The sequence below is a fragment of the Tauraco erythrolophus genome, chromosome 6 (assembly GCF_009769465.1).
Source record: "Tauraco erythrolophus isolate bTauEry1 chromosome 6, bTauEry1.pri, whole genome shotgun sequence".
NCBI lineage: Eukaryota > Metazoa > Chordata > Aves > Musophagiformes > Musophagidae > Tauraco > Tauraco erythrolophus.
The window spans coordinates 10701086-10718470 of record NC_141470.1 but is presented as its reverse complement, the minus strand read 5'-3'; the positions used below and the strand labels follow the sequence as shown (position 1 = coordinate 10718470).

At 50.2% G+C, this 17385-nt stretch overlaps 1 protein-coding gene across 1 annotated transcript in view; it reads right to left on the bottom strand.

Moving 5' to 3' along the window:
* Positions 1 to 1673: 1673 nt before the first annotated feature.
* The window catches only part of CD81 (CD81 molecule), a 36578-nt gene continuing 20866 nt past the window's right edge, over positions 1674 to 17385 (bottom strand). The window contains exons 3-8 of the mRNA XM_086613798.1: positions 14249 to 14346; positions 10896 to 10970; positions 8113 to 8220; positions 6997 to 7098; positions 6575 to 6664; positions 1674 to 5884 (exon numbers count right to left, since the gene is read on the bottom strand). Of these exons, the coding sequence (XP_086469924.1) occupies positions 5822 to 5884; positions 6575 to 6664; positions 6997 to 7098; positions 8113 to 8220; positions 10896 to 10970; positions 14249 to 14346 (536 nt within the window). The 3' untranslated portion in view covers positions 1674 to 5821. The remainder of the gene's footprint in view (positions 5885 to 6574; positions 6665 to 6996; positions 7099 to 8112; positions 8221 to 10895; positions 10971 to 14248; positions 14347 to 17385) is intronic.

The following is a 17385-nucleotide window of genomic DNA, read 5'->3' as shown; positions in this document are numbered from 1 at the left end:
CTTTATTACTGAATCAAGAGCTGGTCAGGTAGGCAATTGTTTGTCCTTCCCCTTCGGCACCCCCTGACGGCAGATGTTCCTTCACTGGGGCTGTATTTCCACTCTCGCCTCCTCCCTGGCGCAGCCACAGCTTCCCAGCTCTACTGTGGCCCTGCCAGTAAACAAGGCTGTTGAAATCACGTTTTGTTTCTGAACAGTTTCCTCTGTTGTCAGCGGCTTGCCCTGGAGCTGAAACTCCCTTCTTTCCCCTAACTAGAAGGACAACGCTGCCATGCCCAGCAAAGGAAATGGCAGTTCAGAGCAGGAATGTGAGCACAGCCACTAACACATCCTTCATCACTGAGCCTGGCAAGCGGAGCTGGCAGGCAGAGGGAGGGTGCTTTCCCCTACAGAAGCCTCTGCCATAAACAGCTTTCACACGGGAGAGCTGGCTGGGCTTTTTTCCTCCTGTGGGAATATTGCAAATCTTGGTTGGAGGTTAGACAACCTCTTACTAGGGAATGGACACAAGCAATTTATACCGGTTAGTCCCAGCTGTTTTAGGAGACAATTAGGCACATTGCTACTTACAACACAAACAGCCCAAAAGAGGCTTACGAAATAGAGCTCACCAAAGCAAAAAATACCTCCAAAACTTCTCGTTAGAAACAACCCAGAGGGTGTTTTTTTTTAAAAAAAAAACAGTTTGTGAGGGGGGAGGAAAAGAATTCCACTGGAAAAAATCCCAACTTGGCGTAGAGCTTAGAGAAATTCGCACTTGTATTTTTGTTTTGTGAAAATTCTTGTTTCACGAAAAAAAGATTCCACAGTCATATTCCTAGGAATTAGAAGTCTACAGCAAGGTCTCCAGTGACTTTCCAAGCCCTTCAGGCCTCTGGAGAAAAATGCTGAAGCGCAGCATAAGCCAGGGTTGTCAGTGCAATATGAGAACAAGCGGGCTGCAAGCGTTCCACTCACCCCTTCCCTTCACAGTGGTTTATCTGTGTGGCCTCACATGCTCCTACGCAGCAGGACTGCTCTTTTCCAAGAATAACCCATGTCTTCACTTAACAGCACCTTAAAGGGGCCTGGTTAGCCCAGTCCTCTCCCAACATCTCAGCTCAAGCATCACATACAACTCATATGTTTTGAGCGCATCGGTGTTAATATTCAGACCTGAAGCGCAGTCAGGGGGGACCGCGTTTAGCCAGGGAAGTTTTAAGATCCCAGCTATGCTTCCAGGCTGAGGGCCCAAGACGTACACCGTGGATGCCAAATATGCACTGCGCTTCGCCAGTTTGTTTCCACTATCGTTTCTCTCCCTGTTGAACACTAGCTCGAGTCTGACAGTGACTCACACCGGCATAATCCTAGCTCTAGAGGCAGGAATAATTTTATCCCCATCTGCAGCAACAACACAGCACCACAATCCAAATGTTTTAAGGCATGAAGCAAAGAGTATCACATTCATGGGAAACCACCCAGAGGGTCAGCTAAGGACTGCATTCCCCGCAGCCCAGATTTTGCTTGAATACAGGAATGAGACAACCCCGTTCTCTTGGAAGACGTGGCAGAAATCTGTACATGATGGAAAGAAACAAGATCTGACAACGCATCATTAAAAATCCACTAACAAGGGCTTTTGCTTTCTTTTTTTTCTTTATTGTTTTTAAATATAACTTTTTTTTTTCCTTTCCAGAAGTCATTATGTCCAACTCCATTAACATTCAGGTAAACAAGTGAAAGAACAACAGATGGGCATGATCTCGTAGCACGGGTGCAGCCACCGAGAGCAGGGCTGGCCTTTGTGGCAGCTGAACATCACTCTCCTTCACCCGGCATTCCCTCCCTCTCCGTACCGGCACAGGCACGGCTGGCAGCCGCTGCGGGACATTCCTGCTTCAAACGCAGTGAGAAGTTCAAGGTAGGGCAGAGAAAGTCAGGCAGTTGCGGGATCACAGCACTTAGCCTCCCCCCTCACTCTCAGCAGGGCTCTCCTTTGATGGTGCGGAGGGGCAGGCGGTGGCACCAATAGTGGCATTACCAGACCATCCACGAAAATCGAACCAGCCCCCAGCCAGATGGCAGCCAAGGGCATTTTGGGCCATTTTTGGTCACTTTAGGAGAAGCCCCTTAAGTATGTGCAGTACTGCCACCACAGCGCCCCTGAATTTCAACAGTCACCCCATTTTGCAATCCACATTAGCTCCCCCACAGCTGTGCCCCCCTGCCCTTGAGGAGGGGGGCACAACTGCAGCAGCCACCACTGCCTTCCCTCAGCACCATTCCGGATGCGTCCCCAGCCTGCCTGCAGGCCCCCCTCCCAGAGGCTGGAAAACCCCATGCTCTTGAAGCCTGGTTCACAAAGCATCCTGGCGTTAAGGTTAACTGGTTGTGAAACTGCAGCGGTTCATCACACTATGCACACTATGAGAAGTGTTTATTAAATTGATTTTTTGTTTCATTTCTTTAAAAAAAAAAGGCAGAAAGAAGTTAAACACACTGCTTTTGTGGCATGCTCCACAGAATGAAAAAAATCCCAAGCATTCAGTTAAGCTGTCAGCGGCTCTGTTTGACCTTTTGATGTGGTCTTTGAACTCAGACCTGGACAGATGACTCTCCTCTTCCCCACCAGCCCCTCTCCTCCTCCTGCCTCAGCTCACAGCCATGTTCCCAGCTGTCACTAGCTCCAGAAGGATGCTTCCCTGGAGAGGGAGAGGTTTGTATTTACAGCCCACAATTTCATCCCTAATTTCTTTTTTGGGGGTGCAGCGGGGAACAGGACAGAGCCCCATGTTGTGCAGGTATGCAGGAGAGTTTCTGAGACAGAGCAGGGGTCCTACCTACTGTTTTTTTCCCCTTCACCTCACCCAGCTTTGGGACCAACCAACTGGCAGAAGAGCCCTGCCACTTTTGGATCCCAAGTGCTTGCAACAAGACGAGTCCCCTCAGCCCTTCACAGCTCCGTCTCTGTTTTAACTCAGGAGACCGGACTAGAGGAGACTCAAATGAGTGTTTTTTTCCATGAGGGTTTCTCAGCTACTTCACTGTTCTTAAACATGTTGGTTCCTCTCTGTCCCTCTCCTCCCAGGCCTGACCCCTCCTGCTGTGGCTGATGACCATGCCGTTGAACACAGGGACTCTCAGCTAGTAACTCTGAAGAAAGGATCACCCTGTCCCTGCAGAACTCCTTCTGCCCCCTCCCATGACTTTCTCAGCCCCTGGCTGCTCCCCTTCTGCAGCACCTTTCCTGCAGCACCCACAGGGACAGGAGGTTGTCTGCAGAGCTGCCACCAGAGCTCCCCACAGTTGACAAGCCCCTCTGAAATGAGCCAGAGAGCACATCACAGCCTATGTGGGACATGGTCAGAGCAAACGCGCTGCTCTTCCTCCCACAGCTGTTGGATTCCCTCTCCGAGTACCACTTCTCCCAATTGCTCCTGCCTGGGACAACCCAGAGCCCTAAGCTACAATGTCCAAGGACACACCGGACGTGCATCGAGACCGAGTCCATCTTCAAACAGAGCTCCAGCTACTTACACAGCGTCAACTGAATACTGAACAGTATCAAAAATACAGTATAAGGAAAGAAAACGGAACCGAAATGCTTAATGGCATATTTATACACATTTATCAACAGTCAGCAAAAAGGGCGGCAAGTTACACATCCATTCCGTAGGCTGACGATCCCGATGCACATAGATGTAAGCACACATGCTTGGCTGATGCCTACACATAGAGCCACACGACAGAGCAGATGACCTGAAGGAGCTACGCTGGGGAGCGGGGGAAGGGGTTACCTACTGCAAAACCTCCTCTCGTTCTCCATGTGCACAACGTGGACATTCAGGGCAGTGTTGCTTTAAGGCTGTTTCTAAGGCTGAATCTTTTCTCGTCCGACCCCTCAATCTGAAGTTCTGTTGAAGCACTTCCTCTTCTTACCCAGCACAACTTGAGAGAGATATATATATATATTTACCTATATACTTTTTAAAGGCCCTATATACTAAAAGGCAGGAGAGGAAAGGGGGGAGCGGAAGGGGAGAAAAGCCTCTGAATGAATCACCTTGCCCCAGTGCAGGAATTTCCTATCCCGTGGTGGCAAAGGCCACGGCAGCCACGTGCAGTGGACAAGGAACTAGTTTCAAACGATCACAGGTCTCCCTCCCTGTCTCATCTGGAGCTCTTTGTTGCAATGAAGGGGGAGAGCAACACACTTTGCGAAACAGAAATAATTCCTGAAGTGGGGAAGGTGGATCACTAGTTTCAACTCCTCCCCTTACCTGTTCTGAGGTGGCAAAGAGCTGGAAGATACTACCATTTCCAGCTCAAGTGCCTGTAGAGCTAAGGAAAAGGCTTTGCTTAAAAATATATATCTATAGAACTATACATATAGATCATCTTTTTAGAGACACTCTGATTTCATTACACAGCTCCTGGGTCACTCTCCCTCTCTAGCTACACGGTAACAGAGTGGCATACAACAGAAGCCACTACATCAAACTGGCAATCAAAGCTTACCAGGTCACAAGAAAGTGTTTCAACTGGTGCGATCTAAAAATCCTGAATTCCCTTGCTTTGATAAGCTGATCTCCTGCCATTGATGTAACTGGACATTGAAGGTCTTAAAAATAAACCTTTCTTTCCCCCCTAAAAAAATCAGGTTATGACAATTTCCCAGCAATGTTACAGTGTGTGACAATATGCTATAAGGAAGGAAAAATTTCACTGAACAAGAGAGTGACGCAAAGATGGAATTTTAAACATGTATGCATATGGCTGGGAACCCCAAGCATCATCCTGCAATACGTAAACGCAGGATTTCTAAGGTTAAGGACCCTTTATCTTTTTTTTTTTTCTCAAAGTTTTCTTCTTTGTTCCGATATCGTTTGTATGCAAGCAATAGCTTAACAGTGGAAACTTAGTACAGAACTAGATTCTCCCAAAAACATGTCTATAAAGAAATCTTAAAGGAAGTTAAAAAAGTGACTTAATTCTCAGTTTGTTATATTTGAAAACCTGTGACTAAATTCACCCCCAGCCACTGACCCTTTAGTGTAACAAATCACTGGAAATGAGTCGATTTATAAAGTTAGAGCCCCAAGAAAAAAACAAAAACACCCACAAAACCAAAAAGCCAAAAACATCCCCACTCTTCAGAGATTAAAAAAACTGAAGCATGACTTCTGTTAAGGACTGATCTAGCGATGCAAACTCGGCGGAGAGGAACAACGCACTGGTGTTTCCGCCAAGGACGCATCGCACCCAGGCAACGGGGGCTGTTTCCTCTCCTCTCCTCTCTCCCAGGCTTCGGGCAGCCAGCCAGGCTTCCCTACGGACAGCGTGAAAACGCCAGGGAGTTGGGGTGATGGTAGGAAAAGATGAGTACAAACGAACAAAACTGCTAAATCCTGCTTCAGCATCCGATTATGTATATAAAAAAAGTTAGTGTTGAAAAAGAGTAAAAATCAAGGCAAAGTTTTCTGACAAAAGGCTGCAGCCGCCTCCTCTGTACGCCTTCCACCGATGTTGTTTCTGAGTTACGGGAGGTGGGAAAGGGGGAGGAATGACTTGATCTCCTGCTACAGCAGCTTTCCCCATCACACAAAACTGATGTGTAACTAACTCAGCCACAAGGATACGGGAAAGTTTTATTTATTAAGAAAAAAAAAAAGTACTTCAAAATAAAAATGCTAAGTACTGTATGGTAATATCAGAAGTATTTATATACATAGTTTTCTTTGTCTTTTGTTGAAATGTCTCCTGGTCACTTGGTGGCACTTGGGGTCCCCTCTAGCGCCATCCGCCCTGCACCCCCCTTCCCCTTCCCGGCTCTCACGGCTCAGTAGACGGAGCTGTTCCTGATGCCACAGCACAGCACCATGCTCAGGATCATTTCGAAGATCTGTTGGGAGACACAGGGGCACCAGTGAGGCACTGACCCCGTCTCGAGGTCCCCCACCCCACGTAAACACTCTCACACCAGAGATGAGGGCAGAGATGCCACGTCTTTGCTGCTGTTTCTATCAGGATTGGCCAACTCGAGATAAGATGACGTTCTCCTGTCTCTCGCTGGCAGCAGCGGTGGCACGTCGCAAGCCTCCCGGCTGCCAGCTACGCAGCAAACGCTTTGAGATCCCTCCGGCATTAGAGCCCAGCCTTTCTGCAGGTGCTGGGTTACCAGCCCATGCCACCCACCGCTCACTGGGGAGCAAACCCAGCATGCCAAAGCAAGAAAACCCCTTCCCTCTGCAGACCCCAGCAACAGAACACAGTGGCCCAAGAAAAGAGCGGTTTTGCAGGCAGCAAGGAGGCTTAACGGTGCTCTGCCCTTCTGGATGGGGGTTCCATGTGCTCCTGCTCTACCATGCTCGCTGGCTGCCCACCCTAATGTCCTGACCTCCCTGAGGGATGACGAAGCCCTTGGTCTCACCATGTCCCAGAGCAGCTGGGGTGCAGAGTGCTAGCGCTGCACGCTGAGCCGCAGGGGTGTCCAGAGGAGAGGGATGGAGTCAGCCCAGCTGGAACAGGACCAGGCACCTCGAGGTGGCTTTTCCCATCCCTCAACAGCAAGGCACCATGCAGTCACACCTACCATGATCACAGCAACCACGATGGCAGCGATACCGATCAGGTACAGCTTCCCGGAGAACAGCTCGTCGATTTTTTTGTGGCAGTTCTCTTGCTGAAGTGGAGAAGCATGCCAGTCAGAGAGCCCGCCTTCCCCTTGCCCACCTCTGGCACCCAGAAACGCAGGTCTGCTCCCCCTCGGTCCCACTCGCATTCCTGGGTCCAGGCTCTAGGACCTCCCACCAGGCTTCACCCCTCTGCACCTGCCAGCCCCCTCAAGCAGGAACAGCAAAGAAGGCACTGATGGGAACCTCCAACATCCCTCTACACCATAACCAAACAAATGAAATCTCTACCCTTTATCTAATTCCCAATAAATCCCTGTATTTCCTTGGCAGCTGACTTTCCTCACAGGAGCTGGGCTGAACGAAGAGCAGCCATGCCTACCTCCAGAAAGGTTTTCAGGTGCGAGGACTTCTTTGGGCAGAGGTCGCTTCTCCACAGGGGTGTCACCGACACTAATGCAGTATCGGGACCACAGCAGTCCAGCTACATGGAGAGGGGGAAAAAAAAACACAACAAAGACACAGCATTAGCAGACAGCAAACACTCATGCAATGCTCTCCCCACCATAAAACATCCTTGAAGCCACTCAAGACTTGAGGCATCCTGAAGGGTGAAACAAGGGAGGGGGAATAACTCCCCAAATTTGTTTTTTTTTCTTTCCATGCAATGCAACTGCTTCCTACAATAGTCCCAGACAGGTCTGGAATTGGCATCCTGGAGGAGAGTGAACTCGACTCTCTCCAGAGATTTTGTTTCCTGCTAAGCAGAGGAAATATCTGGATTAGCTCCTCAGAGCAACATTTTTCTTCCATTGAATTTTACTTAAATCAGGGGTGCTGAGGTAAATTAAACGCAATTTAATTAGAGCTTGGGCCAGACTTCCCAGCACAGCACAAAGGATGGAATATTGAAGAGGGCGCAACTCTGTTTCTTGACATTTAAGAAGAGCAAACATGCCAGGCTAAGGACCTGCATGTAGCATCATCTGCTTTAGACCCTGCTTTTCCCATTCATTTTCCTGACCCTTGCTTTTAATTCTCCTTCCTCCCACATCCTCATTTCCTCTGGCTACAAGAAGCTCCTATGGAGAGGAGATTCTGACCCTTGCTTTTAATTCTCCTTCCTCCCACAATCTCATTTCCTCTGGCTACAAGAAGCTCCTATGGAGAGATTTCTACACAGAGCTTGGAAAGCACGCGGCAAAATCCCAGTGCTGAGAACACATTTGATCCAGTTCGCTCCTAAGCACCGAGAAATCCAGCGTTGCCTTCATTCCCTTCTCAAAGGCTTGAAGTTCAACTTATTGCGTCTGCCTTGGTGGGAAGGATCAGCCTACGTGCAGCGACAGTCGCTCCTCACCACCTAGCCTCTGGCAAACCCCACGCAGAAGTTAGCTGGGTGTAACCCACAGCACGCAGGACCTCTCCTGGTAGTGGTTGCTTTGGCCAACTGCACGCAGCTGACGCAGAGCGTGCAGCAAGACTGCTGGCGTCTTACCGTTTCGTGAAAGGTCTTCACTACGGTGTTCGCGTTGCTCGCTTCCGGTTCGGCCATGAGCGCTTGTTGAAACGCCTGATCGTAGAACTGCTTCACATCTTTGGCTATCTAGGAAAGACACAGGAAAAAAAAAAAAATCCCTTTCAGCCAGATGGGAAGGAGGAAACCCATCCAGCAGATGTGCCTGATGGGGATGGGTTCCCTCTAATGGCACCTGCAGGTAGACGAGCAGTTTTTAAATAGGTTTGGACCCCGTGTATTTGCACAGGTCTTTAATAGGGCTCAAGTCCCTCCAGCTGTAGCATGTTAAAACCAGCAAACATCAAGAGCCTCATCCACCAACCAGCAGGTTGCTTCCAGCCGACGCTACCAAGTGCTCCCTGAGCTCTCTCTAGCAGGCAGAGACAGCCAAGGCCCAGAGGGTGAACCACAGGACCTGAGATAGCCCTCAGCCTGCGTGGCTTTGCTGCTAGGCTCAGGAACGCAGAAATGTCTTGTTGTGAACAACCTGATACATGGAGACAAAGCAAGCAGGCAATGCGTTTCCCACCGAGGCCGCAGAGGCAGAACACGCTGGGGAAGTCCAGGAGGAGGGGGGGTGCACAAGCAGGACCATCTGGAGCTATGGGCACCCACCTCAGAGATGGACAGCAGGAATTTGGGAGAGATTGCACACTAAAGCCTAGTGAGGTGGCTCATTTAGGTCAGGAAGCTTAGGTGCTTTTAGATGGATGTCAAACACTGGCTGGGTCCCTGCCTGGAGCTGGGCACCCCCATCCTGTAAATGGTTATATGAGGAGTCTCATCTGTACTCTAGCTCTGCCACCTGGGCTGGTAAACTGCAGCCACCCATGGGGGTCTAATCCATGATGCAAAAAGAGCCCTCTATTTTAGGGAAACTGGGCTTGTGGCTTCTCCTCTAACAGCCTCCGATAATATGGGAGAGACAGATGAAAGGAGGACATGCAAGAGTAGCAAAAGAAAAAAAATACAAGCAAGAATGAAAGGGAAAACGCTTTCCAGAACATCTGCTCTTGGCAGCGCAGGCTGGATTAGCACATGAAAAAACGAAGCTGCATCAAGAGAGTGATTTTCAGTCAATTCTCCCAGTGTTTCTCCGTCACCGCTCAAAAAAGTTTGCTTTGGAGGGCGATGTCCTCCAATTAAACCGTTTGATTCGAGTACATGGGGGAAAAAATATAAAAAATAATCATCTTACTTCTTGTCTCCCTGTCCTGTATCTAAAACCATCCCCAAGAAGGCAGGCTGAAGGAGAGACTGCCTCCAGCTTTGTGGAAGAGCATCCTGCGCCCCTGTGGTAGATGGCTGTGCCCCAAGGGGCTTGCAAACCCAGGTGGAACAGAGTCCCTGCTGGGAGCAGCTCTCGGTGGCTGGGATCATTCAGTGCTTCCCTCCCAGACCACACTGCTCCCAAGATGTCCCCAGCTGAGGCAGGGAGATGCAAGCTGCCTGCCTTGTGACCAGGGGACTTCCAAAAAGCACATTCATCATGAAGGCTGCAAAAGCAGCTGAGGCCAACAGGCTGCCACCCTTCGTTTTAAACTGCAAAATTAGTTTTAGGGGCTGAGGTCATCACTCTTGCATTAGCAAATCCTAAAGTCCTCAGCTTTATGCTCTGATGGCCAAGTGCCTTCTCCCCAGCATGGGAAGCCACAGCCGTGGGGTCCCTCCCTCCCAAAAGCTTCACTTCTTTTGCTGTCAGTTCAGTCGCACATCTCGGACTCTTTGGGATTCACAAACTAACATCTGCAGGAGGCACAGCCCCTCTGCAAAGGTTAATTAGCTCGCCAAAGTTGCTAGGAAACAGCACCCTGCCTGCATAATAATATATTTAGCCACGGAAGAGTTTATTCCGGTGAAGTCATGCTTCATGTAGTCGGCTACAAGGGTGTTCCCATTCATGGCCGGGCTGCTCAGCTGTGGCCTGCATGCACGTGAAAGCTGAGAGAGACTACGTCTCTTAGTAAACTAAACACGTTTCCTACTCTGCCAGAGTGCCTAACCCTGGCTTTGAGCACAAGCAGTCCCCTTCTCTCCTCCAAACCCTCCGCGACTGAGCGATCAACACCCCGCCCGCTGCTTGCCACGGTTCCCACACACCCAGAGCTTTGCTCTTCGAGACCAAACTCCGCACGTGTGCGAGCACATGCGACCGTAGCAAAGGGAAGGTGGGCAGAAAGGGAAGGTGGAAAGCCACAGTTTCCAGTCCTACCCTTTGGCTCACCCCCTCCAGCCAGAGGACCTCATCCGAGCAGTCCCCAGCAGGGTGCCCGGGGCAGACACGTGGCTCCGACCACTCGCGTGCGCACAGCACGTTGATCAGCAGCCCGCGGCAGGCTATGTGATACTGGCAGAGCATCATCCAGTGACCCTGCTGCTGCAGATGCCGGCTCTCCCCGCACGGTGTTCCCTCCCTTCGGGGCCACGCAGGCGGCTTCCCTTCGCCACTTCATACGTGAATCAACTCACACCGCGACTGACAGCGTGGCAGCAAGGCGGAGATGCGGCGAGACACGGCTATTTTTACTCCAGACATTGCACTATATAGCGTAAGGGGTAGCTGCTACCATCCAGTGCTCACAATTAAAGTCCACCAGCCTGGCCAAGAGGAGTTAGGTGACCTGCCCGGGTCTCACGGCTAATCCAAGCCCCCGTGACTCAGTCTGGGAGCAGCTGGCGAGCAAAACAGCTCATGCTGAGATCTTCTGTGGTTCTGCCCCAGCCTCCCAGTCCCACAAACACAGGTTTCAGAGTTGTCTTACTTGGTCTTTGTTGACAAATCCCCAAATTCCAGCCGCAACTTCGCAGGCAAACAGGATCACCAGGCAAGTGAAGAACTGCAAAGAGAAATCAAGAGAGGGACACTTAAAATACCTGGCTACAGGCAAAAGCAGCAATTAGGTGGGTAGAGGCGTGGAGAAGCACTTCTACTGACAGAGATCAGAGCAAGGTGTCACCTGACTTCAAACCATTTTCTCTGTCATATACACGCTCAGCCCAAACACGTTTTCCTATAACTCATCGGATGCCACCCCATGTCCAGGCTTCCCGCTGCGGTGACTGAGGCGGGGGGGATTAGCAGAGCCCTTCCCACACAGGGACTGGATAAGGATGCCCTGTGCACCACAAGACACATTGCTCCTCTTCATGCACCCAAAGGACCATCCAGACCAGCCTGGTGCTCTGCCACAGTTGCTCCGAGGACAGGAATTGCCAGTGCAGGGTTAAAAGCACATTTCAGCCGCCGGGGAGCTGCGGGGCGTCAGGGTGTGATTTATGGCCAAGTCTCTTGGCATCCACAGCCCTGCAAGGCTACTGCAGTTTTTTGCATAAATACTGATGTTTTCCCACAGCCCCACCCTGTTTGTGCAATTCCAGCACTCCTCCCTGCCATCCCCCCAAAGCCTCCCTCCATCTTTTTGTTCAGATCCCAGGAACACGTTGTGACGGTTGGTCTGTTGGACTGGGAACGGGAAGCGTAAAGCTGGTACATCAGAGCCAAGTGGGGAGGCAGGGAGAGGAACGCTCCATGCGCAGCCAACATCACCCTCAGCGACTTCTTCCCAAGAAAAACCTCAAAATAGGAGAGTCAGCATGGAAGTAAAGAAGCAAAAGAAATGAATGCAGTCAGGGGAAGGCATAAAATCACCACACAGGGAGGGATAACAGCGCCTGGATCCTGGGCAGTCTCTATTCCAGACACATTCAGGGCATTTTCTTCAACAGAGGAAATGGGAGTTTCCAGAATGGTGCTATGAGCTGGCTCTCATGTGCCAGGGCAAAGGGTTATCAGCAAAATGGAAACAGGACTATTGACCTGACAGCAGGAAAGGACCTCCAGCATCCTTGTCCAGGCCCAGAACAACCAACCGCTATTTAGACACACGGAATCACGGAATCACAGAATGTTAGGGATTGGCAGGGACCTCAAATGATCATCTAGTCCAATCCCCCTGCTGGAGCAGGGCCACCTAGATCAGATCACACAAGAACATGTCCAGGCAGGTTTTGAACATCTCCAGAGAAGGAGACTCCACAACCTCTCTGGGCAGCCTGTTCCAGTGTTCTGTTACCCTTACTGGGAAGTTCTTACTCATGTGTAAGTGGAACCTCCTATGTTCCAGCTTATATCCATTTCCCCTTGTCCTATTATTGGATGCCACTGAGAAGAGCCTGGCTCCATCCTCATGACAGTCATCCTTGACAGACACCTATCTACCCCTGGTTCTCCAGGAACATCTTTAGGGGACTGGGTCCCACATCCCCCCCAAGGAGTCACATCACCCTAAATCGTGGGCATGAGGCAATGGTAATTCTCTGGTTAAGCACCAGGGCTCACTCTTGCAGTGGTTACCCTCCAGTGAAGGATGGCTCGTTTATCCCAGGTGTGGAGGCACATCTTCCCGAAGGCTCAGAAAGACTCTTTCAGCCAGAGATACCGCTTGGCGCTACGGGAACATGGCAGCATTCCTGGCCTGGCGTTCAGATGTGCCCCTGCCCCTTCCTGGGATGCAGCACCCGCTCCGTGCCAAGCGGCTCCCTCCTGACTTCTTCGGGTCTTGCCACTCGGCTTCCATGCTGCCTCTCCAGCACGGGATTCTGATGGTGCAAAGGTTCCTGGTACTTTCCCCTTTTGCAGTAAGCCCGTGGTCAGTCAACCAGCTGGCTGCAGGAGAGCGCAGAGTGGCTGCTTCCCTGAACCACCCTGAGGACACTGCCTGGAAGTGTCCTTGGAGCACAGCAGGAGCCACGGCCAGCAGAAAGCGTCACAGCGAGGCGTCTCCAGCCTCCTCTTGGCAAGCCAAGGCAGGAGCAAGCGCGGGCAGCACGCGGCAGCGAGAGCTGCTCGTTTCAGCCAAGGCAGCCGGTTTCCCTGTCGGGGCTCAGGTACGTCGGACCATCTGCCCTCCTAATCCTCTTTCCAACTTCGAGAGGGAGTAAGGGGTAATTCAGGTTCTGTAATCGCTTGCGTTAACAAAAAAAAAATAATCCAAAGCTGCCAGGCCTTGCTACAGCCACCCCTGTCAGATTTGTGCGCGGGCTCCTCCTGTTCCCAGCAGCAGCGGTAATGCCTGCAGGCTCCTACGGCGGCTCTCATCCACCGACGTCCCCAAGTGCTTTATAAAGGCTGGTGAGAAGCATCCCCTTCTTACTGGGAAACGGAAGCAACTAGAGATGAAGCCATCTGGGAGAGCGAGGGAAAGCAGCTCCATTTCCCTCTGTCCCAGTTGAATCCACACCCGTGGGGCACTACACCACCACCAAGAATCTTCCAGCCCAATGAAGCCAACTGCTGGAAAGCCCTGTCAATTTTTATTTTTATTTTTTTTTTAAATATTTTACCCCTCCATTTTTTTCTTTTTTTTTTTCCCCAAGTTTTATTTTTCAGTTTAAAGCTGAACCACATGTGAGAACTTGCTTTAAATAAATGTGTCTCCCTTACCCCCGAGGCAAAGGCTTTTGGTGTGGCTACAGTTTGTACAATTAAGCTCATCCCATGCCAGGAATCCTGAGCTGCTGCCTCACATCAAGGAGGCCTGCAGCACTTCAGTAATGGATTTTCCAGGATGCACCTAAACGTCCTCACTAAGATATTGTGGGAAATCTTTGCTGTTTCCTTGTCCAAACAGATAAAAATAGTAGATGATTCCTTAAAAGAACTGGAATCACCACAGGCAGCCTTGAACCGGAGTGAAAGGGGAAGCTGTAGGGGACAGCAGGTAAGTTTAGTGGGTGCTTGGGAAGACAGCCAGACCATGGCAGGAAAAAAAAGCATGGAGGCAGCTTCCCGTATAACAGAGAAAACGAATCTCCAAGAATTCTGCTGTTTGCACCTCTTCTGCTACGCTGCTGGCCATGGCCTCTGTCCCGCAGCCAGGCACATGCTGTGTGCCTGCCAGCTCAGCCGGAGCTCCGGCACGCCAGGCAGAGGTGTCCTTGGCCAAGCAGCGCTGCCGTGCTCCTTGCAGAGGTCACCTAGTTCCCACCTACGTGCTCACGCAGCTTCCCAGCCCCATTCATTGCAGAAGTCTCTGGCAAGGGAGGCTTGGCCACGTGCCGCCTGGCAGGACGCGGCAGGGACATCATGGTGCCAAGCGGCATCCCAAGGTCTTACCGTTCCCAGAAGGCACTGAGACTCCTGAATAGCGCCGTAGCATCCCAGGAACCCCACGAACATCATAACGGCTCCAACCGCGATCAGGATGTAGATCCCTGCAAGGGAGAGCGAGAAGCAAAGGCGTTACCGCAGGGCTTTGTCCGGCAGCACCCAAGCGCCTGGCCAGACACGCTGGCTCCCGGGGCGGCTAATTAGGGGTGTGCAGAATTAAGGCCTTGGAGATACGAGCAGAGGTGGCGGCAGACAGACTGGAACAACACAACATACCCGAGTCAGATCTCAAAGCTTCTGAAGCTGCTACCGCTGCAACTTAAAAACCCCATCGGCCCCCAAAATCGGAGGGAACACGGAGAGCTCAAGCAGTAACAGGCGGAGGACGTTGCGAGCGGGACAAAGGCTTTACAGCACCCTCAAAGCTGCAGTATGGGAGTTCCCATGGCATACATACTGGTCTAAATATTTCAGCAGAGCAGATGAGAATTACATCTTTTAAAATAAACAATAAGGCATATGGTTTATTTATATTAATCGTCATACAAATATTTATCCAGCTAACATTTTAAAGACAGATGAGCCACAAAACTAAGGGAGAAGCACTGCTTTAGCATCTAATTTAATATAAACTGGCTTTTGTTCATTATAAGTTCTTCTACAGAGAGGAAGATGTTTTTTACTTCAGCTTATTAAATTTGCACGGTCAACTTACTCCACGACTAGTTCAAAGCTTGGAAACTAGGCATTGGAGGGGCTCAGAAAACAGAGGAATGGAATTTTACTCATCCAGGAAACAAGAGCTTAGCTCAAGGCTCAGGTCTGCTGCCACTAGTAATCGCCATGGTCCTGCCGACCGTGAGATTGGTGAGACCATGGTAGTTACTCAGACAAATGCTACCAGCTCAGTTAAATTTGTTTCCTTTTCCAAAAACACAGCTTTCTCCTGATGTATCCCACACATTTAGCACATTTTTGGTTAACTAATATTCTCAAATGTTGTGGTTCTACTGCTTTGTAAGTGAATCCTACTTTCCATCCAAAAGCAATTTGACATATGCAAAAAATAATCAAAGAAATAATTACAAATGAGGCAAGACTGCAGACGCTATTTTTAAATGACAGTGAGGAAAAAAAAAATCAGGATGAGAATAAACGTACATGGGGCATCTCAGAGGTAACAGCAATACAGTGCATCTTGCTAGTGCTTGGGAGACACATTCCTTCAATTAAATGTTTTCTTTTGCTATGAGTAAAATGTTTTTATAGTTATTAATCAGTCTGTCAACTCCCCTTTAGGAACAGCACTAAAACATAAACAGAGCTCAAGATTACAACTGCTTGTACATGCCCGTCACCTTTGAAGTTTTTCTTATCTTTGCAGCTTTCAAACAATCTTCCGATAATTAAACAGCAAAGTCTAAAGGGCACGCACTGAGAGCGGAGCTAAGCCACGTTAAACTCTTCTCTAAAAAAACGGATACGTACTAACGGTCTCGACTTGCCTGAAATCCCCTTACGGACACGTCAAACTTGGGAAAAGGGTCAACTTTGACTCCCGCTTCTTCTCTCCTTAAAACAAAGAAGTCACCGGCACCCAAACAACGCAAGCGCCCACGCAAGGGCCAACTTGGCGAGAGGCAGCAACGGAAACACCGCCCCGGCAGCCCCGGCGCTGGGACCCTCCGGCCGGCGCTTCTCACCGGCACCGCGCTCGCACAATGCCTCCCGCTATATTTAGGTGCCGCAGAAGGGAGGAAGCCAGCTGCAGGGGAAGTGCCGGCACAATGGAGCGTGCTGACCCCGCAGGAAGCCCCTCTTCACAAAACCTGACGGCACCGGCAGCCGGTGACACCGACATCCTCGCCGCATCGCTGGCAGTAGAAGGAGGAAAAAAGAAAAAAACCATGAGTTGCACCTCCTGATGCGTGTTGAAGGGGCTTCAGGAGTGCCCTGTAGCCACACAAACCCAACGGGCAATTGGGTTGGTGAAGCTCCCTGAGAGAGGACAGGCTGGGCCACCTCTTTGCTTGAAGGTGCGGAGAGAAGGTAAAAACAAGCCAAAGAAATCCTCCAGGAGAGTTTCTTGGAAAGGACAGGCCAACCTGAAGTAGAATTAGGTGATTTTATGCCAACAGTTGGAGATGACATGGAGCACAGGGAGCGGCGGTGGCCGCCGGGCAGAGAGCCAGCGCAGCGAGCCAGGGCGTGCATGGCAAAGAGGGGCCTCAAAGGGGCTGGAGGTGATGGGAAGGCACGAACGCATCCTGTAAAACGAAGGCTGTCTGCTGGATGCTTGCCAAGCTCCAGAGAGACTGATGGAGATCTTCGGACGCTACGTAACTCCTGTTTCAAGAAGAACGACGTATCAGTAGTGGTCTCTCACAAAAAAGGTCTGCTTTGTGTCACCAGAACCAGCCCTCAATGCTCCAGCCTGTACCAGCGATGCTGCTGGTTTAGGTTTTCAACCCAAACTGCATCAGGTTTCTCCATCTGAAAGGGTTGTCAGCCACTGTTTTCTTCTCTGAAAGGGTTGTCAGCCACTGGAATAAGCTGCCCAGGGAAGTGGTTGAGTCCCCATCCCTGGATGTGTTTAAGAATAGGGTGGATGAGCTACTTGAGGATATGGTTTAATGGGGATTAGGGATGGTTGGACTCGATGATCTCTAAGGTCTTTTCCAACCTAGAAATCTATGAATCTATGAATCTATGAATCTTACAGCCTTGGGTGACTCCACTGGGGAGTCTTCATCACCAGTCCCTCTGGGAAAATCAACTCTGCTCATCCATAAGCACAGCACGGACTTCTCACATTAGGTCAGCAGAGAGAAGACAAAACTGGGCTGGGGGCAAGTCATATCAAGGGCTGAGAAGCCAACATTCATGTCAGCCACTCCGGTAGATGAGTATCAAGCAGATGCAGCACATCTGGAGCCTAAGAAGCATGATGTTGCAGGGACCCCAATAACCATGTCACATCCCATGGATGGACAGAAGATTTTATTCTCAAATTCTTAAAAATAAACACCAAAAGCCACTTCCAGGATAAACAAATATAGCCAGGAGATTGCAGAATCATAGAGCAGCCCAGGTTGGAAGGGACTTCAAAAAATCATCTGGTCCAACCTTTTTTGAGAAAAGCA